The 18,548-nt window shown below is 37.1% G+C and overlaps 1 protein-coding gene across 1 annotated transcript; it reads left to right on the top strand.

Annotated features, from left to right (window-relative positions):
* Positions 1 to 916: 916 nt before the first annotated feature.
* MARCHF5 (membrane associated ring-CH-type finger 5) lies at positions 917 to 17,277 on the top strand (the record flags this gene model as incomplete). Its single annotated transcript, XM_084264621.1, has 6 exons — positions 917 to 921; positions 5,913 to 6,115; positions 10,639 to 10,769; positions 13,820 to 14,003; positions 14,423 to 14,589; positions 15,767 to 17,277. The coding sequence occupies 6 exons, from the start codon at positions 917 to 919 to the stop codon at positions 15,881 to 15,883; spliced, it is 807 nt and encodes a 268-aa protein (XP_084120747.1). The 3' UTR covers positions 15,884 to 17,277.
* Positions 17,278 to 18,548: the final 1,271 nt, after the last annotated feature.

Below are 18,548 nucleotides of genomic sequence, written 5' to 3'. Positions count from 1 at the left end.
CTTTATATAGTGCAGCTAACTCAAATGTAAAATAGTTCTCCTTAATTGGAACTCTAATTGAGAATATATGAATAAGTTTAACTTCTGGTAGTCACTAGCTCTTCCTGGTACGTTTTCTAGTAAACTATTCTGTGTTTTGTTTTAGTATGTTTGACAGACTGCTGATTGGGTTTTAGTCATCCATGGGCTTTTATTGAAAGCCTTTTAAAATCCAATCTAAACAATGCCATCCTGCGGTTAGAGGAAGTCAGAACCTATATATGGGTGCCATTTATATGGCCATATGTTCACGCCAACGTTAGCTTCATATTCGCTATTTAACCTTTCCCTGCTGTTTTTAATGAAAGCATTACTTCTGTAGCAAAGGCTAGTTACTGTTTCTAGCTTCTCATCAGCTGCCCCTTTCCTCAGCATTACACCTATCCTTGACAACTTGGGAGAACAGAACTGGGTATTTGGTCAGGTGACTTTCAGGAGCTTCTTTTCAAGGTTTTAGACTTTGTTTCAAGGTGACAGCAAGTTTTCTAGTTGAATGATCCAGACTGGCATATGGCTGCTATGCCATGCTGCCTTAAAAAGGATCCACAGGAGTCAGAATTGAGCATCTAAGACAGCTATTTTTGCACAGGTATCTCAGTTCCTCACTGTGTATGTGTTTGATGTTTTTCCCCTTAGGAAAGGGTAAGGATTTTTTTGAGTTTGTTAGAGTTAGGTTGAATATAACAATATTTTCTGCCAGGAAAATACTGGGGAAAGTGGTATTCCATCTATAATTCTGTTGCAGTTGTCTTCTGCTAATAAACTCCCACCATGGTGATAGATAGGACTGTAGGCGTTTTGCTGTTGAAGTCTTTGTGATGCTTTAGGCTTTGCAGCTGAGTTCATATCTTCTAGCACTTAATCTCCTCTTTGAAGCATGATGTAAGATAGCATTTCTTGGGCTAAGTGGTATTCCCCTCTCTGTGCCCTTTATCTGGGATCTGTAGTCTAGGTTTGCATTCTGTTGTGACCAGGTTGTGGTCCTCTAGAGTAAGAATATTATCATTTTCCGGCTGGTTCCTTCCAACTCAGGAAAAGGAAGTGCTTAGCAGTAGCATTTGCAGTGTGTTGTTTCTCTTGCTTTTTGAGAGAGTGGTTTGCTGTGTTACCCCTACTAAAATTCTGGCCAGCTCCAAAGCAGCCTACCTGTGGTGTATGCTGCTTGCTAACATCCTCGATTCTTCCAACATTCTGGTCTTCCTACTTAAACCTGATCTTATAATATTTAGAGTGTAGTTGGCAGGTTTAGTGGAAGCTTATCGCTATTCTTCATCAAAGATATTTTATCTGTCAGTGGAGATGATGCATAGATGCTTCTGGTGCAGCTCATGAAAAATTGCCTTTTCCCAACAGCAGATTTATGGCTCATCCTTTGGAACAGTGCCTTTTCATGGCCACTTACTGGAGTGCTTTCAGTCATTTCTTCCAAGATATGTTTTCACCCCTCACTGCATTGGCTCTCTGTGCTGTCATTGCTATCAGTGATGTTTCAGCCTTTGAACTTTTTCTTTCTGGATGTGAAATTCAATTGCAATAAGCCACTCAGTCACTTATTGCTTAGCAGAACACATGTGGTTTTTATTCTGATAGCAATGTATCAGCAAATTTCTGCTGTTTTAAGGGAAAGGGTGTGCTTTATGATGTAGCAGAAATGTAGAGGAGTTTTCTTTAAAAGAGATTTCTTACATTTTATGAAGCATCTGTAATGAGAGGGGAAAAATGCTTTTTGGCTCATGGCTCTTGAGCAGGTTGTGCATGTACAGATTTACATTTCCAATGAGAGTAGGTCCTGCTAAATGGCTTGCAAGAATTTTCTCAGTAGTTTTCTGCATTTCCTTGCCATACCTTCGTGTGTGCCAGTGAAGGTAAGGGAGGAGGAGGGGGTTCCAAGACTTCTTGCATTTTCTTTTGCAGTACTGAATGTTTGCAACCAGTCTATAAAGCGGCTGTGCTGTCCCAGACTCACAAGTCATTCTCCATTAAGTGTTGTGAACTCGAGATCTGCTGGACTTAAAGGGGCATTAGAGATTTCTGCAAACTTCTTGTTACTGTATATATATCATTAATATACTGCTTTTAAATTACTTAATTGTTTACATAGTTGTGCCTGCCTCTCTGTATGTCTGTTGGTCCTGGAGGTTCTTACTGGTGTGTTGGTGCTGTAACTCCAGCCAGGTACAGGACAGAGTGGCTGCCTTACTTATTAGAAGCTCGTGGTTTGGAGAACCCGGGTTTTAGGCAAGCCTTGGCTTTCTAGATGTGTAATACAACATTTGGAGTGTAGGATTTTTACTCTTTAGTGCAACTTTGTATCCATCCATTTTGCTTTTAACATATGCAGTGTCCTGAAAAGAGTTTGTCTTTCATACAGAAAAAAACGCAGATGCAATACATCAGTTTTATAAGAGCCAGAATAGAATTTTTGAGACTGGAGAGCTTTAGATGGTGGGGAGCTGAATCTAAAAGGCATTTGTAACCCTATATTTGAAGCTGTAAAACTTATATTGGCCTGTATGTTTTGTTTTGATTTTTTTTTTAAGCCAAGGAAGTGTGGAAAAAATGCATTAATGTTATTGATTTGGCTCTGTAGAAAGTCATCAAGGAAAAAGGTTTGAGTTTCTATCAGAAACAATGCTTTGTTTCACCTTGTCAGCCTTTTCTATTTCAGGTTATCTGAGTAGCAGCCTGATTCAGTGGTAAGAATCAAGGTCATATTTTATTCAGTACAAGAAAATGGAAAATCTGGCAAGAGCCAAGATACTTGTTTTGAAATGGTTTTATTTAGCCCGTTCTGCTACAGCTGCTGTCAATGGAAAGAGATAAAGCTGATGACAGAATACAAGGAACTTAGCGTTCATTATTCATGACTTGCTAAAGGTTTAAGTCTGCAAAGGATTTTGTTATTCTTTTCATGGGTCTTTCAGGTTTTCAGATATGATTGCCTGGAAAGAAACTGGATGAAGCAGTTCATGAAGATGCATATTTTTCTTGACTTATTAACCTTAGAAAACTTGAACGGAATTAGTCTACAGAATATTCATGGACAAATTCACTAGTTAAAACTGTAGTGTAGTAAGATTATGTTCATGTTTAAATCTGTCATTATTTGAATACATTTTATTTAAATAAACTTATATGGTTTGGTGGTATTTGACATTACTGGCACCCACAAATGTAACTCTGTTGTGAAACCATCTAAATGTACAGATTTAGAGCAGTTGTAGACCTAAATAGGATGTGGAATGAGTGAGTGAATGTTCACCTTTGATGCAACAAAAAAACTGTCACAGAGGAACAATTAGCAGCATTGTATTGTTTGTTCTTAAAGTAAATTTGGGGAGTTTGGTGTAAATAGAAAATTAACAAACATTGCAAGAACTTGAGTTCCTTAAGAACTCCTTGATATCAAGTACAACGAACCAGACTGTCTGCCATGCTTGTAATACTTGAAAATCTTTGTGGTGATCTCAGAATTTCATCTAGATTCTTACTAATTTGTGGCTGAGCTATTTTTCCTCCTTCTGTTTAGGAAGGTTAATGTGCCTTTTTAGCTGAGGACTGCTGTAGGTACATATAGGGAGCACGAAGGTGAAAAGAGGGATGGTATTACAGGAGTCCATAACATGATGAGTCTCATTTAAACAGATTTTGTGGAGAAGGACAGAAAGAAGCAAAGTCAAACTTTGCTTTTATCTTCCCGTTGAGTGGAAGAAACTGCAGTTCTGATTCAAGATGTCAGTCTTCAACTGAGCAGTCTTCTTGACTAAAGGCTGATGCAGTTCTAGTTTGGAGCACCATTGTTAAAAATTTGCATCTATATCGCCTATATTGTTTTCTGTACTTACAACTGAATATGTGGATATGGCAGCTGTGTTTGTTTTACATATTGTTCGATATTAAATTGCTTTTTCTGCATCTTAGACTGTGTTCCCTTTCCCATCAAAGCCACTAATAAGTTGCTATGGGCTATGTTTTACACACTTGCAACTTAATTTCAGTATACTTCCGCCACTATAAATCAGAAAAAGATTGTGCTTTAAAAGCATATTTTACAAATACATTACAGGCACAGTTATTCCTGTAAATAAAACTAGGTGTTTTTTCTTCAGTAGAAAACCCATTTTCCATTTACAAATAGAAGACTATCCAAAATAATGAGGTCTTTAAAGGAAGCTGTTAGAAAACAATATTTTTCAGTACTTCAATTTTGAGTTTGGCAAAGTTCAAGGTTCCCATTTAGATTCCCCCCACAGCCTGAGGAGTTAAACAAACAAAAAAACTCCCAACCTGTTTCACAAGTGACATGCTAGGGAGAAAATAGTGGCCATTTTGGGGAATTACTACGTTTTAATTGCTTTGAAAATGGCTCTAGTAAGAGATTGGCCCTGCCTGTATCATTCCATTCTAAATTTTGTATAATGAGCTTTAGTTATTGACAAACATTGTTTTTTGGTTTGGTTTTGGGTGCAACTAAAAACATGAGGGGGAGAGGGAATCAAGGTAAAATAGTTGAGAAGCTGAAAGAAGGAAAAAAATGTGACGAGTTTAAAAGGCTAGGAAGAAGGTTTAAAACATCACAAATGCAAGTGGAGCGAGAGGAGAAGCACAGTGTGAACCACTGTAACGTCTCCTCTCCCCATAGAAACAACAGTCACGATTCTTGAATCCTAACGTAGTGCTTCCATTACTGTCTGTCTGTCTGTCAGTGGTTACACCTAAGAAGCCTTTTACAGTTTCGTATTATTGACGTATTATCTGACGTAAGACAACAAAACTTCAGCATCAAAATAGTGCTGCAAAACTTCAGTTACTGCATAATATCTAATTATATTATTATCTTGCTGGGTAAATTACAGGGATGCTGTTGTCCTACACTTTTATAATGGTTTAACTATGATTGCAGTGGCTTATGTAAAATATTTCTTTTTTAAGTATCAAACCAGACTGTATTTGTAGTAGTATCCTTATTTTGTTAGATTCTTGTGTACTATCTAAACTTCAGATCTTCAGTATGGGACTTAGCAAATTATTTCACAATAAAAAAATAATTTCTTGACTTGACATATCTGGTATTTTCCTAGTTTAGATCCATATTTTACTTTCTCCTGCAAGGTTTAAGGTGTCCAAGGGTCAGGCCTAATCATTAGATCAGACACCTAGGCATTACTAGGATGTTTGCTCTCGTCAGGTCACATAGCCTGTCAGTCCTGGTTTTTTTTTTCCTTACAGAATTAATATGTTTGAATTATATACAGCCAAATAATTTTTCAGTGTGGAAACTTTCTCCTCTAGTGGTATAGCAGTATTTTTTAAGTACTTTGTGACTTAAATTGATTTTGTACAATGTAACTTATCAGAATGAAGTACTCTCTTCAGAGAGAGGGAATGAATTGTATATAATTATTTACAGTTTGTTTTGTGATAAATTGTATCATTTGTGGTGTCATTTAAGTGGACTGGGGTTAGTTTCCCATGAAACAGACTACTGTATTGATCTTATTTTCGATTTGTAAAACTTGCCAAATAATCTGTAGTAGGAGGAGATGATAATGCCTTAAAAACATAAGGATTTTTCATATGTTGAATTATTTAGAGGTTTAACTACAGTTTCAATGCTTTTTCATCCATAAATTATCTAAAAGTTAAATTAGCAATTCCAAATATATGAAGAGCACTTGTTTAGCTGTTTGTAATATTATGTTAATACCAGAACAAGATGGTGGTACAAAATACTTGTTTCATTCTTAATCATTAAAAAAAAATAAGCATCATCTCTAGGTGTACGTTTCCTAAAACTCCATGCTTTTACATGTGAAAGTTTAAGCATGTAAAATTAGCAAAAAAATCTTCTTTTCTCCTTCCTGTAATTACAGAAGCTGCTGGGTTTGTTTTGCTACTGATGAGGATGATCGGACAGCAGAGTGGGTGAGACCTTGCAGGTGCAGGGGCTCTACGAAATGGGTTCATCAGACTTGCCTACAGCGCTGGGTGGATGAAAAGCAAAGAGGAAACAGTACTGCTAGAGTTGCTTGTCCTCAGTGCAATGCAGAATATTTAATAGTATTTCCAAAGCTCGGTAAGAAATGCGTCATTTACATTTTAAACATAACATTGGGTTGTTTTGTTTATGTTGTTTGGGGTTGGTTTGGGGGTTTTTTGTGCTCATAGCATCAGTTTTGTTGCAAACTTGTCTATTTCCTTTCCCAGGCAGAAGGAAGTAACTTTGTTCGTTCTGCTCATGTCCTCTTCAGTAGCTTGGTTAAATACTTTCTGAAAATTCTGGATGTGTTCTACTTAAGTATATTGATAAGCCTTGTAAGAGATTGACCTATTGTTAATTCATGGTTAATGTGATTTTTTTTTTTTTTTTTTTTCCTTGTTGAGCAGAGGATTACTTCTTTCAGCAGCTGCAATATACTCTTTCTTCTCTTCTCAGCTTACAGAGAAACTCTTAGGAAACTCAGAATAAAGAACCTCACTGAGCAGCCTGTTGCATAATCTGAAGCAGATATTTTTTACTTTAGGAGGTGTTCCTGAGTCAATGTTGCCCTGTATTCAAGAGGCAGCAGATCTGTGGTTGCTGGGCACTGTTCTAGCTACACTCTGTTTGTCAAGGTGAAAGAAAAAAGATGGAGATGGTCTCCCAGAGTCTACTTATTTGAGTAGCTGAGTAGGACATTGCACAATATGTTGCATACATTTAAATTAAGAATACCAGCAACCACTGTTAAGTAGGGCAAGAAAATGATATGTTGCTATGGAAACTTGAACTGTTTAAAAGTAAAACTGCTTGTTAAAGAAATGCTGATATAGCATGTGAGTACAGGAATTTAGAGGATTTTAAAGAAGATTATTTTTTTAAGTATCCTATTTCTGTAATGAAACAGCTGAAAATAGCTGACACTGTCAGTGTTTTGGGACAGGACCCCATTTCTGTTAGTATAAGGGCTGACAAAATTAAGGTGGGAGAGGAATTGTCTATGGGTGATGACACTTATTTCCATGAGAGAATACTGAGTAATGAGAGAGAAAATATGGACTAGTGTGTTGGTGATATTCAAAAGTAACATAAACCAGCATGAAACTTCCTATCAAGTTACTCATTATCAGCCGCAATTCAGCTTTGATCTGAGTTAGGAATCTTAATCTCCATCATAAAGAAGGAGATACCATTTAGTATGGCCTTTGCAGGGCAGGAGGGTCTTCTGGTCACTTACAATGTGAGCTGCATTTGTATTTTGTTTTGGTAATGGGGAAAAATGGAAAGGAACTATAGTATGAAGAAGATACATGTACATCATCAACAACAGGCATTTCCATTTGTTCTTGCAATTTGTGGCATGCTTTATCTGAAAGCTTAGGTTCCTGAGTGCTAACATTCCTAGCTTCTGAAGCTAGCTGAGAATTCTTGCATAGGGTTGCTCAGCTCTTGCAAGCATCTCTTGTGATCTATCTTCCCCCGTAATACCATTGTTTTCCATTTTTAAAGACGAGGAGGGAGTAAACATTGAGACTTGTCTCGTGCACTCTTATACATCTATAGCTGCACAGGGGAATGAATTTGGGTCTATCCAACGTAAATTGTGAGTCTGAAGTGCCTTAAACAAGTGAGACAGCCTTGCCCATTTGTAGCTTTTCCTGGTGATGCAAAACTGCTGTATCACAGTTCACCTATAAACCAGTAGTAAAGGGCACACCGGGTGGAGCTAGGACAGAAAGATGTTTTCAGGAAGTCTTGCCAGTAGCCCTGTCTCTGCTCCAGCAGGTATCTTTTGAAGAAATTACAAGTCAAACCATTCAAGAAACTGGAGTCTGTTGAGCAGGGAAGAAGTGGTGGTACTTCATTTCCTGCTTCTTCCTTGATGCTACTGTAAAAGAGAAACAGTTCCATTTGCCCCCCTTTCTCATCACCTTCCTTCCTCAAGGGCTAATTAAAAAACCATAGTGGAACAATGTTTTCCTAGTCTTAGGATTCCATACCTCATCCTGTAGCTTATTTCTTCTAATGATTAGTATCAGTAGGTGCAATTTGTTAGTACATTTAGTGCTAGTCTTCTGTTCTTGCTGTATCACCTTGCCCAAATGTACAAGGCAAGCTTCAGTACTGTGTGTTGCCCTGTAGGAGTCATCAAATATGATGGGGTTTTGAGTCTCTTCATCATCATCTTCAAACAAATACAAGTCTTCAAAGTGGTACAGCTAAACAACTTTTTTCAGTGACTGTGGGAAACAGTGAAGATGTGTATATTACTGTGCATTCAATACTTGTGTTAGGACCTTGTTGCTACTCTGAATACCACTGATAGACATCCCAACACCTTCTTAGAAAGTCTATCTTGGAAAGTTAAACATAGTTGCACTCTGCCACATATAAACTACTTCACATTGGTTGGTGTATTTGAAGAAGGGTGCTGGTGAGGGGTTTACTATCTTACAAGCCTCAAAGGAAGATGCTTCCTGCCCTTAAAACTAGAGCTTATTGCTAAAACAAAGAACATGTGCTGTACTAGAAGATGCACATGAAGGTAACCAATTTAAAGTAATGTAAGTAGTAGGGTTAAGGACTTCAGGTTCTAGCACAGCTAGAATAAAGAGTACATTGAGCAATATTCTGCCCAAGCTCCTTAGGACTGCTACTAGTCTGATATGTAACTTCACAATATTTACTGTGACTTCTGTCAAGACTGCATATAAACTCAATATATTTAAATTGCAGTCTTTAGTATGGTATTTGCACACATACCTGTGTATGGTGGTGGGGGAGTTGTGGTCCTTCTATAAAGTCTCTGGATGCTACTGCTATACAAACAGCATGTAAAATCCTGCCCTGGTCTTTTAAAAAAGTGGGGGGGGGGGGGGGGGGGGGGGGTAGGGAAAGGGGGTGGGGAGAAGAAACCTCACCACAAAACAGATGTACTTGGTAGTGTTCCACAAGAATACCAATGCACAAGTTAAATGAGATGTTCTTGTTGCTTGTTTTCAGTGATTGACTAAAGCCAAGTAAATATGGTTGTTTTGAAAGTGTTTGCACGACAGCAGAAAGAACCAACTATGTCATGAAAAAAGTCACAATCTTGTCAGTGTGGCTGACAGAAATAAGTTCACTTTTTTTTAATGTGAATTTCAAATTTTGATTGTATATTTAAATGCACTGTTTGTAATTTGCTGTGATTTGCAGACATGCTTTTAAGGAACAGGGTCCAAAGTTATCACCACCCTAAACAACTAAGAATAAAATTGTTTTGTGCTAGGAGTATTCAAGCTAAGAACTGAACTGCAAGTGATTTTGTATATTTGAAGAAGGCCAAATATAGTAACTTTGTCTTTAGAAAAGTAAAAAAAGGTGGCAAGTACTTTTGGGTTTTTTTCCTATCTTCTCAATTCTGTGTGAGGTCAGACAAAGTCTTGGTTAATTAGAGGCCAAAAGGAAAATGGCATGCAAATTGGGATAGATATACAAAACTGAGCTTGCTAAGTAGCCTGACAAGTGAAATTCATCTAGAGGAAACTGTGTCCATGTAGCATATCAGGAGTTCAGTAAGTCATTTTACACCAGTGTTCAAGAGATCACACCTTCCCTCCCCCTACCTCCTCCCCTCCAAATAAAATAAAAGATTAGGAAGAAGTAAAAGAATTCTAGGCCACAGTAGGTAAACTGTGATGAGGCATGTGGAGGAAAAGTTACTTGAAGAATGATTGTAAGCTGAGTTTGAAAATAATATTCATGCAGATAAGCTGGAGAAATACAGTCTCTATGTAGAATTTGTTCACAAATATGGAAGTGATGTGGAATCTAATCATGGTTGTAACATTTTTCACTTCCATACATATATTTCAGACTCCGCTTTTGGTTTTGGCTTTGCTGCTGCTCCTGCAGACTCTCAAAGAAAAGATGCAGGCATGCCCTTGTTTACCTTGCCAAAGTTGGTCAGGGTAATGTCTTGCTCTGTGTAAGTCTGGAAAGTGCAGTTGTCCATAGACAAAGCAATGAAACTACTCATGCATTATCACCAAAAGCAGTAAAATAACCTGTATAGGAGGGTTGTTCCCTCCAACATTAGAGAGGTGGTCCTCTAGGAGTATTGAATGCAGCCTCTTCCAATGAAGGGATCTTTCACATTCACTGTGATGCGCTTTACTGTAGAGCAGGATATTTTGTGACAGAATTCTCAGGTGAAGCTGTCAGATAAGCACATGAAGTACATTACAGCTAATTAGTATTTCCTCCCTTTGAAAACTAAAATACCTAACAGAAAAGCTGCTAAGCCTCAAATGCTTTCTACAACATAACAATTCTGATTCAATACAAAGGAAGCTAGTCAACTTTAGCAGGTAAATTAGTCAGTGCTCTAATCTTTCAGAAAGATGTTGTGGTGAATGAAGTGCTAGGTCGAAATAAAAGCTACTAAACTTGTACCTTTAATTACACATTCTGATTTAAACAGCGTGTGTGGGGTGTCAGAGTTTTATTTTACCAGGTTTGTTCTTTCTGATCAATGATAGATGCTGAGAGCTTTCTTCAGTAAACTTGTATCTGTATATATGTGTATATATACACACAGGTATATATCTTGAAACCTTACTTTTCCTTTGTCATAGGTCCAGTTGTTTACGTTTTGGATCTTGCAGATCGACTGATCTCAAAGGCATGTCCATTTGCTGCAGCTGGAATAATGGTGGGCTCCATATACTGGACAGCTGTTACATATGGAGCTGTGACGGTGATGCAGGTACACATGTACTCCCTCTCCTTACCAGCTTTGAAAGCAAGCCTTCTAAGGAAAAGATCAGTTCATTAAGACTCATCTTTCCCTGGCTTAAAACATGTGTTAGCTGCCTTCAGTATTTTCACTGTAGTTAACAAGTGAATTCAAGATGAATGGACAAAAGAAAGCTTTGCACTTTTAAGACAGCCAGGTATCCCTGTTCAAATGTTGTTCAGTCTGCAACCGCTAAAATTCCCTGCTACTGCAGCTGGCTGCCCCTTGTATAGCAGCCTGGTGAACTCACTTCTATTCTTACAGAAAAGGTGCCATTACCACCTGCCTACTAATAATGGGTAGTCTCATTCTTCAGAAGAGACATGAGACTAATCTCTTTTACCTGTAGAAAAAATTTTACTGGCAGCATTCAGAGGATTGAGACATGATGAATTCTTCAGTCCTACCACTTTTTTCATTGTCTAAAGGAAAATGCATGCTCTCTAGTGGTACAATTCATTCATAAACAACAAATGCAAAACACTGCAAATTAATAGTATGGTCTTTTAATTTCTTCAGATTGCACAGTTAGTTGAAAGGGAAAAAATACTTAATTCTTCTTCTGTTCTTCTGAACTTGCTGTTTAAATATAGTGTTGACCTGTGGTAGGCTATGCAAAGACTGAGACAAGAGTTTTCATAAATTGGACAGCTAGAAGGGCTTTTGTCACAGTTTTAGTTGTAGATGCCAATGTCAAGCCCAGCCCTGTGCTTTACCTGAAAGCATAAAAGTATTTCTGATGCTAATTCAATTGTAGGTAGAATTAACAAATCCATGTGCTGAGTATTCCTCTACACAGTTCCAGTTTTATATATGCAACCCAGTCCTTATCTATGTAAGTCACATAGCACTACTTGTTCTTGAATTGTGTGGTAGTGCCCTGCAGTTCTACAAATTACTCCACGTCAGGATTGTGTACTCTTTTGGTTCTGTACATGATCTCATAGCAGAAATCTGTATGACAGCCACTTTAAGCAGAGCCCAAATGAGTTGATGCAGTCTCCCTGGTACCAGTGTGGCCAGGGTCAAGCAGCTGCCTAAGTGATGTGTAATGTATTCCAGTACCTTCCCTGTATCAGTGGATGAGTTCCTGAGTTACAGAATGGTACTTAAGAATTTCCTGATCAGATACTGTGTTCTTCTTGTGGCCCTTACAGGAACATTGCAACTGTCTGTAATACAACTAGACTACATGAAATGTCCCAGTCCTTGTCTCCTTGCTCACAGCTACACTGAGCCTTTTTCTGTAGGAACTTGAGAACTACATAACCAAATGGAAAGATATCTGCTCCTTTCTGTAGTTGTTTTGCTTTTGAAATGAGGATCTGTCTAAACACTACTTTAGGCAACTAGTCATATCCCAGGTTATGAATTAGCTATTTTGGTGGTTTTGATCATGCGAATGGCACGCTAGGTAAGAGAAGCATTTATTTTTCCTTGTAATCAAGGAGATTAAATTGGGAGTGGAGTGAAACTGTTCCACGATTTTTGTCACCCCAAATTTGCTAGGTTTAGTGAAACCTGTTTCCTGATGTATTTCAAACTCCTTCCCTTGAGCTGAAGGGCTCAAATAAACACAGAAGCTGTTTTTTAAAGGTTAAGGTTCAAATGAAGAAAAATAAACACAGAACTGACACTGTGACTCCAGTAGTCCCAAAGTCAGTAACAAATCATACGGGGTCACTGGAAACACTGAGAAATAGTAACCTAAAGCAGAAAAGACAAGATACAAAGCTTTTTTTTTTTTTTTTTTTTGATGGACAGGGACTATAAGGAAAAAAAGGATCGTGTCAGACATCATAATTTGGGTGGAAGATAGTGAAAGCTGAAAGACAAATGCTGAATATTTTTAGAAGGAATAATCTTGGTGGCAGCAATGTTGGTCATGCCTAGTTTTAGAGGCTGATGTATATAATGTAACTTTCTGTTCTGGAATGGTTTTCAAGGCAAGTCTAAAACCAGTTTGAAAGTACTGGGTATGTTACGCTACCTTCTTCCCTGTGTCCCACCTATTCCAGAAGTACTGCTCTTTTTTTAAAGTTTTACTGTTTTGTGTTCCTATAACCTAATTCTAAGTTTTATTCAAGCAAAAACTTGATAGCTTTTTGCATTTATAGGGAAAACAAGAAGTCAGTGAAAACACATCAGGAAACCCAGCGCCTGACAAATGTAGTAATTACTGTTTTAGTGTTTGTGGTCTTTCTGGATTCTTCTGGAAAAAAAAATCACAAAAAAGCCTGTTCTTTCTAGAAACCTTTCAAGGCCTTTGTTAGCATTTAGTAGATATTAGACAACCTTCATTGCATATCTACCACTATAATTTCTTTTTTGACCTCAGCACTGTTAATGTAAATTAAAAGTACATAGTTTTTAGGAACATATTAATGCATTTTTCTGTTTTACTGTGTACACCTTAGAAATTGCAAAGTCTGATTTTATTTTTTTTAATGTGTCAGTAAAAGGTTTAGACACATCAGTACTGGCTATCCATGTGAAAATAAGTTACAGGTGAAACTACGATTCTATTTCCACTACAGCTGAGAATAACGTACTTCCTGCATGGTCTAGATAAGCAATACTTTTTAATACTGACATCTTTGTTGCATAAGGTATTCCAAAAAAGCAGCTGTTTTATTAAAACATCAATTTATTCTTTAAAAAGTAGTATCTAATCAATTCCTGAGTATAGAATTAATTATTCTAAATTAATTATTCTAAATTTCAGATGTTTAAGCTTTTACTCATACAGAAGCATATGAAACTTCTCTTGAGATATTAAGGAATTGTGTTACAGCTTTCTGCAAGATTAATAACTAGCAAATTAGGGCTGGTAGCTTGTCTGCATTACACTTGATAAGCAACCAAGGATGCAGAGGGAAAATGGAGTACATTATGTAAATGAGCTTTTTTTTTTCTTTAACTTTAAATGCATGGGCAGCCACAAACTAGACTTCTAAGTGGATATTCTTTATTCAGTTCTGTTTCTTGTCAAGTTTGTCAACCATATACACATTTACCAGGTCGTCGGTCACAAAGAAGGTCTTGATGTGATGGAGAGAGCTGATCCTTTATTTCTTTTGATTGGACTTCCCACTATCCCAGTCATGCTAATATTGGGCAAGATGATTCGTTGGGAGGACTATGTGCTCAGACTGTGGCGCAAATACTCTAATAAGCTACAAATTTTGAACAGCATATTTCCAGGTAATGTGTTTAAATTTTAAAGGCAATACCAAGCTTGAATTTGTGCCTTTAGGAGATGGGGCAGGCAAGCAGTTTTCACCATTCTCAAGTATTCTTCCTTCTCTTTTACGTTCACTCAAAATTATTTAGATTGCATTTGTGTAGCACCTAGTGAAAAACATGGGGCGAGAGCAGGAATGTGGTTTCAAGTAAGGCCTTAGTAACAAAACAAGCTACTGAAAATCATAGGCCTTATTTGAAAGTAAAAATGAATGGTCATTTAATGAAAACAGAATATTCATTGAGAAGAGGGGTAGTTCTCACAGCAGTTGGGTTATAGGTTTGCAATGGAGTTGGGAGGTGGGCACTAATGTGCTTTCTATGTTCCATCTGAGGTAGCAGCTATGTAATCTTTTCTTTCCACCCTCTCACCCCTGTAGGCATTGGATGTCCTGTTCCTCGTATTCCGGCAGAGGCCAATCCTTTGGCAGATCATGTCTCTGCTACACGTATTCTATGTGGAGCTCTTGTTTTCCCTACTATTGCCACGATAGTTGGCAAGCTGATGTTCAGCAGCGTTAACTCAAATTTACAAAGGACAATCTTGGTAAGATACAGTATTGTTTCATAAAAAGTTACAGTATGGGAATATAAAGTCTTGGAGGGGAGGAAGGGAAAGTAAAAAGAAACAGAAATTGATCTAGAAAAAGTAGCATTTGTTTAAGGGAAGGTTGGGTTTTTTTAAGGTTGCCTGTGTTGGCAGCAGACATCATGTATATGAGAGACTTTGTCCTTATGACTGAAAATTAATCTCAATTCCAAACAAGGCTTAAACTTGTATCTGGTACTAGGCAGATCTTAGCAGTAATTAAGGGTGATAAGGAAGATGAGGAACCAGGATCTTCTAAGAACAATCTCTGCATGGGAAGACGGGTTTGTATTATCAACCTGCTCATATTAGCTTCTTTTTACTAATTCTTTGAGAGAATCACTTTGAAGAAAAATAAACTCTCCATAGAAGTAGAACAGAGAGGGAAGGCCAAGGAGAGGAGAAAGTATGTTCCTTTGTGAATAACCTCTTAGGCTTGCAGCCTGTCAAGGGGAAGCAGCTGAATTTTATAAGGTGGTAACCTGGTCATCTGACTGTCAGTTCAGCCCATTTTCAATTCTGGGATGTATATGCACCCCTCTCTTCCATACAGAAGAAACAGCAATATTGCAACTATTCATGTGAACTAGAGGCTTCTTAGTTTCTCTTCTTATTTTGAAGACTTGAAATAAACATTATAAAACTTTCCTGAAAAAAATGGTTTTACAAAAAAGAGATTGTATTTCACTCCACATTTGCTTTTGGCAAGTGGCCTTTTTCTGAGTCTGAATATAGAATGGTAATTAGTGTTACTCCTTGTGCCATGTATAGTGTAATATTCCGAGAAGGGAGGCAGGAAGATGCATATCTATATTTTACTTTGTTCTTTAAATAGGATGTATTTTGGTATTTTTTTAAAGAATATTTGTCAGACTTCCAAGCAAATAAAAGCTTTCAAAGGGTTTTATAGATACAGTATGTAATCCCTTTAAGTAATGTTAACCTTTGTAATACTGCATGGTGACAGAAAACTTTAAGCTACTCATTGGGAATTGTCCTAATTAGCTGAACTTCAAAAGCGAATGCTACACAGTTAGAAAATAAATCTTCTTTGACCAGAAATTTAAAAAAAATTAAAAAAGGCTATGATATGGCACTGAACTTTGCAGGCTTTCAAAATATCTTTTCATTTCAGGGTGGAATTGCTTTTGTCGCTATAAAAGGAGCTTTTAAGGTTTACTTCAAACAGCAGCAATATTTGCGCCAGGCTCACCGCAAAATTTTAAATTATCCTGAGCAAGAAGGAGCATAAAGCTGTGATCTCCAGATGTCATACAGTCTCACCTAACAGGTTTCCATGTTGTATTGGTTCCATCATTATTGCACAGTAGTGGAGAATTGTGATAAGTTGCTGCTCCTTTTTTTTCCCCCCCTTTTCTTTAAATATAATAAAGCACTGTCTTGTGGCAGGGTAAATCCTTTCAGCAACCACTGAACCTGAGAATGTGACTTGGCTTTCATTATATTTGGGTATTTCTGTCGGGCAACAGGCTTCTGGATTATTTTTCTTTGAGCCAATACGCTGAATGGAAAAAAGCATCAACTACAGAATAAGAACATTTTAAACTGTGTACTTGATGTAAGCTATATCCAAATGCCTTTTCTTTGTGTGTTTTCATACCCACGCTATCATCCAGTTCAGCACTTCACACAATAAAGGGGTTGTTTTTTTTTAGAAAGGAAATGTGAGTCATTACCAAGAAGTAATTGTAAGGCACCAGTCAATAAAGATTGCCATGGGTTTTGCTGGTATCAAACAGGGAGTGTAAAATGCTCAAAAGACTGGTCAAGGGAAGGAGAATATAGTTCACGCTCTACAGGACCTGTGTGTCACGCTTTAGCCACTACTAGGTGTTGGAATTAGCACGGCTTCCAGGTGACTGTTTTGTTACTGAGAACGTTTACTGTCCTGTTGTATCTTTCACAGTGCCTGGTGTTATTTTCTCATGGCGCCCTTACTGTTATGTAACTGGTGCTGGATAGCATCTTTTCCCTTCCAGGGTAAAAATAATTACATGGGGGGGGGGGGAAGTAAACATGAGTCACTTATTTTGTAGTTAAGTATTACAGCACTTGCTTAGTTTTCATGTTCCTTTTCATTATGTAAATATCCATATACGTACAAAGAGCAGTAGAAATGTGAGGAAACAACACTGGACACTAAAGCTACATTTAAACTGACAGATCAGGGCATCCTTCTGGACTTCCAGACCTGGGTGTGCAACTTGGCTCTGCACCAGGACTAGGTTCTCTTCTGCATGTACCAGCTCCAGTGGAAGGGAAGGCTGGGTGTGGGTGACACTACACTTAGGGTACCTGATGAGAGCGTGGTACGTAATTGACTCTCTTAAGGCAACTTGGCTTCATTCTGTAAAGGACTAAAGGATAAATCCTAAATGTGTGATAAACTAAGTTTATTTCTATGGTAAGCTTTACTGTTACAATATGTTCCACGTAGCCAGCTGAGGGAGGCATAAGCACTTCAGTTATTTGATGTATTTATAAACTTGATTTAAAGAGAAATATTTTGTAAAGTTATGTTTTGACAAGCATAACATTGTCATTTAATATTCATACCAGACCTAACCTATTACTTGAGGGTTTTTCTTAACATTTTTTTTCTCAAAGTTGTGTTGGGTTTTTTCCCTTGTTCATATTAGTATGTCAAATGCATGGGGAAAGGTTTAAAAAAAATCTTTTAGTGGAAGTATTCATAAGTAAATATTTCTTTTCACCAGAAATTAAGTAAATGCAGAATGGACTTCATATTTGACTGCAATAATGTATGTTAGAGAAATTCAAAATATGGTACCTTTTCTATAGTATCTTTATCTTAATTATGGAGATGTAATATTTTAGAACTGTACAGAAGTGTATATAATGGCCAACTAGTATTCAAAAACGATACAGGTATTGAAAATTATACAGTCAATATCAAGATACTTTTGAGGTTCTTGCTGTAACTGAAGAATCTTGTAAGTCTGATTATATTTGTCTTAGTGGGCTCACTTTTATATAAAACTCTGTTAGAGTAGCAACCTCTGACTGTTGCTGCTTTCTGTAAGATAGTCTGAAAGAATAGAATACATATTTCTTACAGAATTCCTCATTTCGAGAAAACAGCTTTTCAGTGGTCTTCACTGTATATATTTCCAACCAATTTATTACTGTTTTTTAAAGTCTTTAAAGAATTGAATGATGCAGATTAGTGGTTTTGAAACTTGTTTCATGAGAAAGTTCATTGTCTCTTCTAGAAGTTAAAGCTATTGTAAAAATACAATTATAAAAACTGTATGGATTATAAAATTATTTCAACTGAGTGGCAGAAGGTCATTACTCCGTTGTAAATGTTGTTAAGTATTGCAAATTATAGTTATGTTGAATTAGGTTGAATAAATATTTTTTACACTCCCTAGTGTATTTTGTCAGTTGCACGAAAGACTTATGAATCAAAAATGTGTCTTGTTTTATTGCATATCTAAGGATTTATATAATCATTTTGAGTTGATAGCCTAACAAACTGTCTTGGGGGTGAAGGAAGAATTAGTATAAAACTTTATAAACTTACATTTACTTTTTTTTTTTAATGTTTCAGTAATTTCCAGTATAATCAGGGAAAGCAGAAGCCAGTGCTCCTTAATGAGTCGATTCAATTCCTGTAGGCACTGAGGCCAAGACTTCTTTCTCTTTTGCTCTTTACCAGGTAGCTCTATTGGAACAAACTGTAAAACTCAAAATATTTGTGCCAAAGTTTGTCCAGCATTTCAACCATTCAGATTCTTTCTCCTTTAGTGATGTATGGGAGTCCAGAATAGGCTTCATTAATTCATTTAAAGGCCTTATTCAAAAGCTGTGAGTAGTACAGCTCACTTTCCAGAAAGGCTTCAGTCACAAGATGTGTGCAAAGAGATGACTCT

Source organism: Gallinula chloropus, assembly GCF_964237585.1.
Source record: "Gallinula chloropus genome assembly, chromosome: 5".
In the NCBI taxonomy this organism is placed as follows: Eukaryota; Metazoa; Chordata; class Aves; order Gruiformes; family Rallidae; genus Gallinula; species Gallinula chloropus.
Note: the sequence above shows the minus strand (reverse complement) of the source record. Positions and strands in the feature narration are given on the sequence as shown.